This window comes from Pan troglodytes, chromosome 17, assembly GCF_028858775.2.
Source record: "Pan troglodytes isolate AG18354 chromosome 17, NHGRI_mPanTro3-v2.0_pri, whole genome shotgun sequence".
Lineage (NCBI taxonomy): Eukaryota > Metazoa > Chordata > Mammalia > Primates > Hominidae > Pan > Pan troglodytes.
The window spans coordinates 32788690-32802479 of record NC_072415.2 but is presented as its reverse complement, the minus strand read 5'-3'; the positions used below and the strand labels follow the sequence as shown (position 1 = coordinate 32802479).

At 35.7% G+C, this 13790-nt stretch overlaps 1 protein-coding gene across 30 annotated transcripts in view; it reads right to left on the bottom strand.

Annotated features, from left to right (window-relative positions):
* The window catches only part of RBBP8 (RB binding protein 8, endonuclease), a 114691-nt gene that overhangs the window by 71301 nt on the left and 29600 nt on the right, over positions 1-13790 (bottom strand). For 25 of the 30 annotated variants that reach the window (XM_054671893.2, XM_054671890.2, XM_016933432.3 and 22 more), the window contains 2 exons: positions 8107-8149; positions 4874-4969 (listed from right to left, as the gene is read on the bottom strand). In XM_054671893.2, the coding sequence (XP_054527868.2) occupies positions 4874-4969; positions 8107-8149 (139 nt within the window). Of the gene's footprint in view, positions 1-4873; positions 4970-8106; positions 8150-12992; positions 13044-13790 lie in introns of all 30 variants that reach the window. The other 5 variants (XM_063795557.1, XM_063795550.1, XM_063795554.1 and 2 more) reach the window with 1 other exon arrangement.

Sequence of the window (13790 nt, the reverse complement as noted above, 5' to 3'; positions counted from 1 at the left end):
AAGCCACAAACACTCAATGCCAGCCCGTGAAGGAAGCTGGGAACGGGGCTGTACCCTGCAAAATCACAGGGGCAGAGCTGCCCAAGACTGTGGGAACCCACCTCTTGTATCAGCATGACCTGGATGTGAGACATGGAGTCAAAGGGGATCATTTTGGAGTTTTAAAATTTGACTGCCCTGCTGGATTTTGGACTTGCATGGGGCCTGCAGCCCCTTTGTTTTGGCCAATTTCTCCCATTTGGAATGGGTGTATTTACCCAATGCCTGTATCCCCACTGTATCTAGGAGGTAACTAACTTGCTTTTGATTTTACAGGCTCACAGGCAGAAGGAACTTGTCTTGTCTCAGATGAGACTTTGGAGTTGGACTTTTGGGTTAATGCTGTAATGAGTTAAGATTCTAGGCAACTGTGGGGAAGGCAATGATTGTTTTGAAATGCGAGGACATGAGATTTGGAAGGGGCAAGGAATGGAATGATATGATTTGGCTGTGTCCCCACCCAAATCTCAACTTGAATTGTAGTTCCCACAGTCCCAACCATGGGAGGTAACTGAATCATGGGGGTGGTTACCCCCATGCTTCTGTTCTTGTGGATAGTGAGTGAGTTCTCATGAGATCTGATGGTTTTATAAGGGGCTTATCCCCCTTTTGCTTGGCACTTCTTCCTGCCATCATGTGAAAAAGGATGTGTTTGCTTCCCTTTCTGCCATGATTGTAAGTTTCCTGAGGCCTCCCCAGCTCTGCAGAACTGTGAGTCAATTAAACTACCTTTCTTTATAAACTACCCAATCTCAGGCAGTCCTTTAAATCAGCATGAAAATGGACTAATACAGGGAAAAATAAAAATAAAAAAAAATATATAGACTACATAAAAGAAAGTAATTTAATGGGAAGGAGATGAGGCACTCATCCACTGATTTCTTCTCTGAAACGGCCTGGAGAAGAAAAACTACTTAAAAAGGAAGTACAAGACTGCAAAGGTTACCAGAACAGGAAGCTCAACCTTTAAGCCATAAAATGAAGAGTGTTTTGAAGACACTGGAAAGCAATGTCTTCAAGGGGCAGGATGAAGAATACTATCTTGGGGATGAAATGGAGAGCCAATTGTATTAAGCCAATGTTTCAAGAAAAACATAATGAAAATGTTATCCAGTAAATTTGAGTGTAATAATTTTGGGCTCTAACAACTTGCTAAGGAACAACTAAACAGGAAGAGTACTGGAAGTCAATATAAGTTGGCCAGTCATCTTACTGTCTCCTACCACAGTAGGAGAATAAAATCCCTGGCTCCACCTTCTGTGCTGTGAAATCCTTCACCTGTCTCCACACAGGTGAATACACCAGGCATCCCATAGTCAGATCCTGCTATAAATGAGGAAAGCAGGGCAACTATGGCTCCAGGACTCCCTGTTAGCTTTGTCAAAGCTCTCTTACAAGTACAGTATCCTCTTCCCTCTCTTCTTCACAGAGTTAGAGGCATGAGGGTCTGACAGCTCTCCCAAACGCCTCATTTCTTACAGGTATTTTTCCCAATAAATCTCTTCAGTGTCCAAAGTCTTATTGATGTTTGCTTCTCAGAGAACTCAGGCTAACATATTTAGTTATTAATACCAATCTTGAAATTTTCTTTACATAGGAATGATGGAACAAAAAGCATTCCTAATCTCTTGGCGTTAATGCCATTACTCACTCCAACCTCACTGCTTGTAGAAAGTGGTGTAATGGTAGAAGTGAGAGAAAAAACGTGGTGAAATAAGAGAAGGAAGCTCTTCAATGGCTGGAGTTAAAGGCTGAGAGAGATATGTTCCCTGAAATCCTCTACTACATATCCAGAGAAAACAGAAGGAAGTGCTTCACCACACACTACAGATGAGTAACTAACGATTTCCTTTCCATTGCTGACCTGGGAAAGGGTGAGTGGGAGAGATGGCTTTCTAGTTTCCTGGCTTCTCAGCTAGACAGCCTAGACATGGCTGTGTTATATAACACAGATTAGAGTGCTAAAAGTTGGAATCATCTTCCAATTAGGAGATAGTATATGTCTTATTAAATATCTGTTATGTACTGCTGCTTCCATTATCTCATTTAAACTTCAAAATAGCCCTGCAAAGAAGGTATTGTTAGTGGTCAAGCCCTATGTTCCTGGCTTTTCTTCTATTTTAATAGTTTCTCTTTCTCAATTTTTTGCTGGCTGGGTCCTTATTCTTCATGAAACCTTAATCAGGAATGCCAAAGGATTCAGCCCTAAGACCTCTTCTTTCTTCCTATACTATTCAAAGATGTCCTTAAGAGATCTACTGAATCCTAGATTCACATATACATCTATCTACTTGACATTTCCATTTGGATAGAGAGGCTGTTGCTACCTACTTATATCCCTTTGTTATTCTCCTGCTTAAGTGGTTCCCATCACAATTAAAATCCAAACTTTTTGCCTATGTCCCTACAAAATCTAGTTGTTGCCCCACTAGATTTCCAATCTCACTCCTATCACTCATCCCCTTTACTCATTAAACTAGAACCACAGTAGACTTTCTGTTCCTCAAATATTTCAAACTTATTTCTACCTTAGACTTTCACATTTGTCTGTTCTATTTCCTTTTGTCTCTAGTTCTTCAAGTGGATGGTTCCTTTCTGTCAATCAAGTCTCAGTTAAGACAGCACCCCAACTCCATGGAGACAGAAGCTCCTGTGTTTAGGATCCTTCTAGACCTCACCCCATGTATCTCTTCATTTGGCTGTTGACTTGTATCCTTTAACGAATTTTTTGTAATAAACTGATAAATATAAATGTTTTCCTGAGTTTCGTGAGTCACTCTAGTAATTATAACCCGAGGAGGGGGTTGTGGGAACCCCAATTTAGAGTCTGTCCAAAGCATGGGTAAACAACCTGGGGCTTGAAATTGGCATCAGAATTGAGGGAAGGACACAGTCATGGGGACAAAGTCCTCAACCTGTGGGACCTGATGCCATATCCAGTGTAGGAATTGAATTAAGAGGATACCCAGCTAGCGTCTGCTGTAGAATTAATTGTTTGCTTGTTGGTAGGGGAAACTCCTCCTCACATCTGGTGTCTGAAGCATGTTGTACGAGTACAGTGGGAAAAGCTGCGTTTGGTTTTTTTTTCTACACAGATCCTGTGGTTACTCAATTACATAATTCGATTTTATTTTCTTCATAGCATTTATAATCTGAAATTGTCTCATTTGTTTGTCGTATGGCTCACTCCCAACCTTTGAAAATTAAATATATGCACAGACAGGAGTGCTAAATTATATTCACCAACTAAGATATGTAAGTCTTATTCAACTTCTGTTATGTATTGTTACTTGCACTGTCTCATTTAATCCATGACATACTAGGAAAAGTATCATCCCTAGCCCCCTAGAGCAACACCTAAGACAGCAAGGACTCAAATATTTGTTGTGGAATCTGAATTAAGAACACAGGGTGAAGCTGGAATTCAAAAACATATGTGATTCTAAAGCACACAGGTCTTTATTCCACAATACACTGCCTATTCCAACAAATGTGCATCCATTGAGTTGGTAGTTGCAGAAAGTACTCAATTTCAGTTTGCACATATGAAGAATATTAAATTATTTCACCACTAAAAGGGTAGAGACAAACTCAAATCACCCAGCCCTTCCGTAACATATACAAAAATACCAAGAAAAAAAATTTTTTAAGAGACAGGGTCTTGTTCTGTTACACAGGCTGGAGTGCAATGGCACAATCATAGCTTGCTCAAACTCCTGGACTCAAGCAATCTTCCTGTCTCAGTGTCCTGAGTAGCTAGGACTCCAGTCACATGCCTGGCTAATTTTTAATTTTTTGTAGAGATGAGTTCTTTCTATACTGCCACGCTGGTTTTGAACTCCTGGACTCAAGCAATCATCTTCTTGCCTTGGCTTCCCAAAGAACTGAGGTTACAGGCATGAGCCACTATGCCTACCCTGGAAAAACAGAAACTATAAAGAAAGTATGGGATATTGTGGGTTTTTTTTTTTTTTTTTTTTGGAGACACGGTCTTGCTCTGTCACCCAGGCTGGAGCGCAGCAGTGCGATCATAGCTCACTGCAGCCTCAAACACTTTGGACTCAAGCGATCCTCTAGAGTAGCTGAAACTACAGGTTCAGGCCATCATGCTCAGCTTTTAAAATTTTTTGTAGAGACAGGGTCTCGCTTTGTTTGTCCAGGCTGGTCTTGAATGTCTGGCCTCAGGCGATCCTCCCACCTTAGCCTCCCAAAGTATTGAGATTACAGGTGTGAGCCACCACGCTTGGCTGGAATATTGTTTACTATAGCAGGTAGGTAGTTTATGGGTCCTAAATAGCACTTACAATTCAGAAAAGGGAAAACAGCAAATGCTGGAAGTCTTTTCTAATCCTCAGTGTTAACCTCATAGGAGTGGGAAAGAAAGAAGTCTGTGTATGGAAGTGATATTATCATCTCAGGAATACTCAGAAAGAAGATCCCTAGACTCCCTCAAAGTGAGGAAATTTGCAAAGAAGAAAAGAGAACAGCAAGAGCAAGAAAAGACGACAGAAACAGAATTGTGAAGCAGTTTCCACCTACTTAGAAGTAAAACTGGAATTAAAGCATTAAATGAATTAGAACATTGCTACCCTTGAGCTTCCACTACATCAAACACCAGATAAAGATATCATTTAAAGGGTGAACTGATGTGATCTCAGAATTAATGAAAATCTTTAAGAATAGATCCTTATTTTCATAAAGTATTCATTCAAAGGTGAGAGAAGGCTGTGGGAAAGATCACTTTCAATCCCAAAACTAATTACAAATGAAAGTCAATGTACTTCTTATTATGGAGGAAATCACTTCTTACTCAAGACCTAAGTGCCAGACTCACCGATCTTCTAAAACTTTAATGGTTTCATGAAGGACTTTCTGCTGTTCCCTCAGCTGTTGATTTTTGGTGAAGAATTCTTCTAGTCTTTGTGCATCTCTAAAGGTCAAAAAATAAATAAGTTTTTCAGATAAAAATACTCTTAACAGGGTAATTCTAAGAGCTCCACCGTGTTTATATAACAAATTTCTTGTACCAAAACAAAACAACTGAAAAGGTCAGGTTGGAATATCTTGTAAATCACAGTTCAAATTATACCAGAATTTTCTCTGCAGAGCTCTTATATACCATAAAGGTATCATGCCACTATTGACTCAACTTTGTCAAAATAGCTATCAAAATGTACGTTATTTTATTATTTTGCATATATTTATTAATGTAAATAGTATTTCTCTACTCACATCATCTCTTTCAATTATGGGGAACTCATACTTTCTATTTTACTAATTTCTGTGTTGTTTAAAATTTTTACCTGGTCTTGCTTTTAAGTCAGAGCTTACAGTGAAGTGGACGAACGGGAACCCTACGCCCAGATGCAAAATGGGTTTGAGTCCAGCTCTTCATTTACCAGCTGTGTGACCTGATACAATTAACCTAAACTCTCTGTGCCTCACAAAGTGTATATACATTAATATCTACTCCAAAAGGTCTGAGAAATAAGTATTAATGTATGTATTGGATACGGAACAGAGTGGCACACAGTAGGCTTTATGTTAAGTGTTTACCATTATGACTTTATAGTGAGAAAAAAAACTAACAAAGACAACCAGAATCTTCTTCTACTTAAACTTGATTACCTTCCAAAGTTGTCATATTTTACCCCTCTATCATTATTTTTAAAAATCACCTTATTATATAAAGTATTCACATATTTTAATTCTAAGAAAACCCATTAGAAATTTGATTAGGATTTTCTGTGTAGTCTTGAAGCTGAAAATACAATACTGTGATTCAAACACCTTCTCCCAGTCCCTTGAAGGGTCTAAAATATCAAATCAATTAAGAGTGGCAAATCAGTCTGTCATAAAAAGTAGATGTCAAAATGATTGTGTCAAAGTGGCTAGAATATAGTGTCACTGGCACCAAAATAGATGAGTAAAACAACTAAGCCAAAATGTCGGGTATCAAACATAGAGGGAATTTCTTAAATATTTGTTGAACAGTTTATATTAATTGAAAAACCAATACACGTAAGAGCAACACCTTCTGGCTATACAACAAATATAGTTATGGTAGCATGTAGGGACATCTGAGAACTTGAAAATAACAGACAGTAATATATCATTGAAGCTTGTTAACCTGGCCATTTCTCATTTAACAAAAATAAATAAATAAATAAATAAAATATTTCCTAATACTTCTAGAAAATATATTTAATTCAGAAGGAATACCAGGTTTTCACTGATCCTATTCAGCAAATACAACCAGATAACTTGTCTAAGCCTGGAGGTGTGATTAATCATGTTCTAAAACAGACTGCCAACATCTATTCAAATTTAATATTTAACTTAAATAATCTGTATCATAAAATACAGTAAATATTACATTGAAAATTTACACACACATTTGCCTTAAATAATCTGTATCATAAAATACAGTAAATATTAAATTGAAGATTTACACACACATTGAAGATTTACACACATATACATTTTCACTCTTAAGGAGTGAAAAGTTAATAGCAAAGGGTTTTTTCTTAAATGATGAACAGAACTCTGTAATAGTAGTGAGTTATCTGATTTTCCCATATTCATATATTCCATTACTGTTCTATTTAGAATAACGCAGAGCATGACAGTATTTGTCTTAAAGCTAAACTATTTATTATGTAGATGAATAACCTAAGTTAAAGTTAAAACCAACTTCAATTACTTAATAAAATATTCAGGTCAAGAAAGTGGTAACATAAAGAGCATTTACTAATTGCAGAAATAATTTAACAAGGTCTTTAAGAAAGCAAATTGATGAATTCCAGACAGTGCAAAAAGAGTCATGCAATTTCAAAAACAGGGAAGTGTCTAATATATTAAAGACAGGTCTACCCTGGACCTCATCCAAAGGAAGAGTTATTACTACACCAATCACTAACTTCATTTCTAAAGCAAGCTCAATGCCATTAGCAGCATTTTACTAAAAACTCAGTATCATTTTCCTAATTGGTGGCCTTCTGTCTTTCTAAGGTAACTGAACATTTTAAATACAACTGGCATAAGAAGCTGGGTAAATCTTGTATTTGAAAATGTAACTGTAATAAAATAGATAACAAACCTTCCTGTCTCTTTTACATACCTATGCAGCACATTCAACAATTTTTTCATTACTTTTAAATCAAATGTCATATATGGGGGCTGGGGTGGGGGGATCTATAGGGAGGGATAGGAACTACTATGAATAAAATGGACAAAACATTATGTTCGAGTTATACTCTCTACAAAGAAACTTTGTGATAAGGAATCAAAAGCATGAAAACAGTGCTGCACAACTGGAAAATTTTTTTTGTCTTTACAATTCTTTAAATTTCTTAATTAAAATAATTTTAAAAGAAAACAAGAGTTTATCTGAAGGTGAGTAGTCTATATTCCAGAATTTCTAAATTTCTCAGCGGCTAAAGAGAATTTTCTTAGTAAGTGTTACAAAGCTACTCTGCCATCTGTTTCAGATTCCTGAATGTGGAAGCTCTAGAGAATCATGAGTAAAATATGTTCCCGAACTTAAAAAATCAGATCTGATTTAGAACTTTATAAGCAAAACAATTCAGAGAATCTTCAAGTAATTTCAAACTACCTAAAAGGAGTCTTAAAATACCCATTTAGTTTCCATTCATATGAGTTTAGAAATCCCAGAATTATTCTGCTCCCCGTCTTGTAGCATGTTGAATTCCATGTGTTAATTATGGCTCAACAAAGAACTCCGCTGACAAATCAAAATGAGACTACAGATCAATTGTCATTTTAATACTTTATGGGAAAAGATTACGTATGTAAGTTGTATTACAATATAAACATACATAATTAAGGCTACACTTAAAATTGCAAAATTATTCTTTTTACTTTAGAATTTGAAAAAAAAAACTGCTGCTGACTATCCAAGGCCCATACTAAGTAGGGCTAATTTTTTTTATAAATAAGACATTAAGGTCAAATTGGACATCAGTATCAACTACTCTATAAATGTCAAATTGGACATCAGTATCAACTACTCTATAAATAACACGAGTATTACATACTGATACTTACAAGATTCGTTCCTGTTTTAGCTTGGTTACTTTTACTTGTAAACCTGAAAAGTAAAAAGAAAAGGTATTACTTCTACAACAGTTCCTTTATGAGTCAAATGCTCCACTATTAAGTCACATCAGTCTGGCCTCTAAATAATAAACCAGGTCTCATTAGTTTACAGTATATGCCCCTTACGTGTACCCTGCAGTCACAAAAGCATATCTGCAATGTATTGCTTTTAGTCTATCATATGACAGTCAAATGGAATAACATTTTCCCCATCTAAAGTAAGTTATTACCTTTCTAATAGCAGGGCAAGCATATAATTAGAAGTTCACTGTAAATGAAGGTCTATGTTCTGACATAGCCTGTGTATTTGCTAACAGCAATGGTGTTTATGTAGGCACAAATCTTCTGGGATTAAACTAGACTGTGGTAGGAAGTCCTGGACTAGTAGCAAAATTCCTTATGGAAAAGTACCTAACAAAAGGCATGAATGTTTTATCTCAAGATATCTATTACATGAATTTTTAATTTTAATTAAGTCTGATACAAAACATAAGAGAAGACCACTGCCTATGGACTCAGGTAATTACTGAGAAGAAAGCAGACTGACAGGCATTGAAACTGCAAGGAAGGATATGGACAAAACAGGGTGACATTTCTAATTTTCATGAACAGTAATTAACAAAAGAAAAAAGTCACTGAACAAATATGAAAATACATACATCATTAGCAACTAAATATAAGTCAAACCAAAACAACTAGCAAAATTGTAAAAATTATAATATCCAATATTGATTTAAAAATGTTATTTAATCGGCTGGGCACGGTGATTCATGCCTGTAATACCAGCACCTTGGGAGGCCAAGGTGGGCAGATCACCTGAGGTCAAGAGTTCCGAGACCAGCCCGATCAACGTGGAGAAACCCCGTCTCTACTAAAAAGACAAAATTAGCCGGGTGTGGTGGCACATGCTTGTAACCCTAGCTACTCGGGAGAATCGCTTGAACCCGGGAGGCAGAGGCTGCGGTGAGCTGAGATCCTGCCATTGCACTCCAGCGTGGGCAACAAGAGCGAAACTCCGTCTGAAAAAATAAAATAAAATAAAACAAAACAAAACAAAATAAAATAAAATGAAGTTATTTAATCAAATATTAAAATAGTAAAAAACTAGAAAATTTTTTCTAGTTGAATATTGCTTTGCCCTTTATTTTCTCTATGCTCCCCATTTTCTGCAATGTGATTAACATAAAGGGGAAAAAAGCCCTCAATATTTACTCTTTAATTTCTCAATCAGTGCTTTTACTATTCTACAATTTACCCAATTATAGATCTACTCAAGAATTTTTATTTGGTGGCAGTTAGTTACCAATAAATAGTTACTAGTTGACTGATTTCCGAAGAATCCAAGAATATTTACTTTGTGCCTTTGGTAGTTCACAGATTCTATCAAGTTATAAATCAGAAAAGTTTTTCATATATGTGTATAGAAACATTAATATATTTATCATTCCTAAGAACATAATTTTTCTTTATTTGTTAAACTTGACACAATCTTTTGGACAACATAATTTAGACAAATACAAATTTTAAAAACAAACCTATACATTTCCCAACCATTGTCACATAGACACTAAAGAAGAAGTCATCTCTTCTTATTGCCCTCCATAGTAATGATTTACTGCCAGGAAATCCATATATTGTGGAAAAATAAAGGCCCTGGAGAATTTTTTGGATGTTACATTTTTTCCTTATGTCTCAAATTTCACCTTCAGAAAATGTCCAACTGATATGACACATTTTATCTTCGATTCTATGCTCTATAATTTGAATAAATAAAATGTTATAAATAAGATGGTGAAAAAAATGTTACGGATAAACCTGTATTGAATGTTCACAGCAGTCTTAGCCAAACATTAGAAACGACCCAAACATCCTTCAATAAGTGAGTTGTTTAAAAAACCAAAACCTATGGTGCATCCATGCACATTTTTTACCTTCTCAAAAATGTGCGAAATTTTACTTGACAGTTTTTTTTTTTTTTTAATTTTGGCTGACTTCTAACAATCAGTTCTGCCTTTAAAAGTGAAAAGTGCAGCCAAAGATGAAATGGATTCTTGCCACAAACCATTTTAAGAAAAGAAACAATGAGACAGAAAATCCATATAAACTTCAAAAGAAAATCCTTGGGAAACAGGGGAAGAACTACTCTTTTATCTGGTAAGCATTCAACACCTGTGAGGCATTTGTTCTGTCACGTAGATCACCCTGAAACAGGTTTATAAGTGTATATGTGTGTGTGTTTAAATTTTAGCATTTGGTATTCACCAAGTCAATTAGGAATCTACAATTAGAACCCCTATAAAGTGTGCTTTAATCCTGCTCCACACCCATCGGAAGGAATGAGGCTATACAACAATGTAGCTCCTGTATGAACAGGTAATCTGTTGAACAAAGTATCTGGGATTGTAACACTGGCAACCTAAGATACCTATTGAGGAAACAGTGTTCACAAGACCAAGCACTGTGCTACAATTAACCTTACACACACTCATACATAAATTTTGGAGGAAATGAAACAATCAAGGGACTGTATATTGTAATACACAAAGCAAATTTAAGAGTTCAGAAATGAGGCAAGAATTCCTTATGCATTAACAAAAATCACTGCTATGTTCTTATTTTAGTTCTTTACCCAGACCAAACCATATATATATATAAAATGTATGTACTGTCATTTTAAACAAGTTATTTATGGTTCTGAATTATAAATAATACCCCTAACATCACTTTCTTGACAAACAGTGGGGGCTTTATGTACAAATGAAGTAATTAAACTTCAACCAAAACTACTACTGCTAGCATTTCTATAATTGCCTAACAAATTATTTAAATTCCAAAGGCATACTTAAGCTGTGCTCACTTTGCTTAAGATTGAATTATCTCAAAATGGGTAAATTAATTTTTGTGGATTTTATTATTTACAGATGTGAATGCAAATAAAAAATAAAAGGTGTGACAGTTACTGATAATAATAATAATATTATTATTATTATTTTTGAGACAGGATTTCTGTCACCCAGGCTGGGGTGCAGTGGTGCAATCACGGCTCACTGTAGCCTTGACTTACCAGGCCCAAGCGATCCTCCTGCCTCAACCTCTCAAGTAGCTGGGACCACAGGCACACACCACCATGCCTAGCTAATTAAAAAAATTTTTTTTGTAGAGACAGGGTCTCGCTTTGTTGTCCAGGCTGGTCTCAAGACTCCCGGACTCAAGTAATCCTCCTGCCTTGGCCTCCCAAGTGTGTGCCACTGTGCCCAGCCTGACAGCATTCTTAATAATGAGTGGGACAATTCCTTTCACTGTTAATTTGTGCAGTCTTAAGATAATGTTCTCTTTTTAGAATGTTTGATTCTATGTATAGAAAATAAATGGAGCAATTAAAAAATGAATCAAGAAATATTTATCCTGTCCTATTAGAGCCCCCAAACTTTCCCATTTCTTCAAGGTGTTTCAACTTTGCCTCACAAAACCTACCTAGTTTTCTTTGAAACTGATTACCATATTTACTAGACACAGAAAATATATTAGCTAGATGTTAATAGCAGACGCTGGCATAGGCAAAAGATCATTTATTAAAATAGTGGTATTCTGAAAATAAATATTTTAAATTCTATCTTATTACTTGTGCTTTTGATAATAAACTTGATACTGAAAAAGATTTTTAAAGGCAATAAAATTTTGTACCCAAATAAATATGCTTTAAGACTTTTGAAATTTAAAGAATTCTGAAGTTTCCATTAAATACTGTGAGTTCGGAATTTAAAGCATAAACACTGTATATCATCAGTAACAATATGTGACACTGATACTAGCAACATTTGTCACAAAAGGAACATATCATGAAATGATACAATCATGAAAGGATACAATTATCTTAAAGGATATAAAAACTCCGTCATAAATGTCTCCAGAATTTTTCAACAAAAATGGTCTGGTTTGCATATTGCTAGTCACCAACAGAAATTAGAGCATTTTGTCTATTCTTGCCTAGTTTTAAAAGACATGGATGCAGTTTATTATATTGTTGTGATCAGTGCACATACTGTTATATTTTGCTATCATTTTATCATGTTTTGGCAAAAGAGGCAAAAATAATTCTAAACACGTGTAGCAGAGCATTCAGATTCAAGCAAGTTCCTATGGGTACATTTCTGTAGCTAAGTAAAAACTATATATCTCAAATATTACCATTCCCAACATTTCTCTTTTATTTTTTACTGACATGAAGCTTTAAAAGTCATGAGTCAATTTTGATTCCTATATATACCTTAAAACCTGCAAAGTCCAGAGAAGTCCATGTTTGATGTCTTTCAAACAGCTTCTTACACTGGTTTCTACAAATGGATTCCCCACCTCCTTAAAAAAATTAAGTTCCCTTCAGGCATGTCTTTGATGTTATCACATAGAGACTCTAATTTTATATGGAACTATGTGGAACATATTGACGAAGGCATGGCCCAAACCAAAATGTTTTAAAATGACATATCTACTTAAAAAATAGTACTTATTCATTTAATACCTTTAAGAATCCATAAGTTATTTGAAATTGGGAAAGTGGCATGATCAATATAACGTACCAAAGATTATCTTCTCTTATGAGCTCATATATCCAATACCTAATATTCATAAAACACATGGACCTTATCACATACACCAACAATTACTGTATTCCTCCCTTAAAGTTATTCAGAGTATAGAAACTTTTGTGGGAATGTGATTAGAACATAACCATGAGGAGTACACTTTAAAAGAATTATCTACTACATAATATTTGTAAGCTTTATATATTCTATAATTTGATAAATATGGCATATTGTTCCTATTAAAGAGTATACCATTTGTTTCTTGATGCTTCCTCACTGTAAAATAGGGATTTCATGAAGATCCTGTAACACCAAAGAATAGGAAGAAGAAATCTGTCAAATATTTTATTTCTATTAAATTAATAGCTTATAAATAGCCAGGCACAGTGGCTCCTGCCTGTAATCCTAGCACTTTGGGAGGCTGAGATGGGCGGCTTGCTTGAGGTCAGGAATTCAAGACCAGCCTGGCCAACATGGTGAAACCTCATCTCTACTAAAAATACAAAAATTAGCCAGGAGTGGTGGTGTGTGCCTGTAGTCCCAGCTACTTGGGGGGCTGAGCCAGGAGAACTGCTTCAACCTGGGAGGCAGAGGTTGCAGTGAGCTGCGATCATGCCACTGCACTCCAGCCTGGGTGACAGAGTGAGACTCTGTTTCAAAACATAAAAAACAAAAATAGAAATCAAGAGTTTCAAGAAAGTTGCAGAATATAAAATCAACTCACTAAAACCAGCTGTATTTCTATACACTAACAATGAACAATCTGAAAAGCAAATTAAAAAAAAAATTCTATTTACAGTAGCATCAAAAGAATAAAATACTTAAGAATACATTTCACCAAGGAGACAAAAAACTTGTACACTGACAATGAGAAAATGTTGCTGAAAGAAATTATAGAATGACCAGGTGTGGTGGCTCACACCTGTAATCCTAGCACTTTTGGAGGCCAATGAGGTCAGAGGACTGCTTGAGCCCAGGAGTTGAGACTAGGCTGGGCAACAAAATGAGATCCCTGTCTCTATAAAAAAATAAATTAGCCAGGTTTGGTGG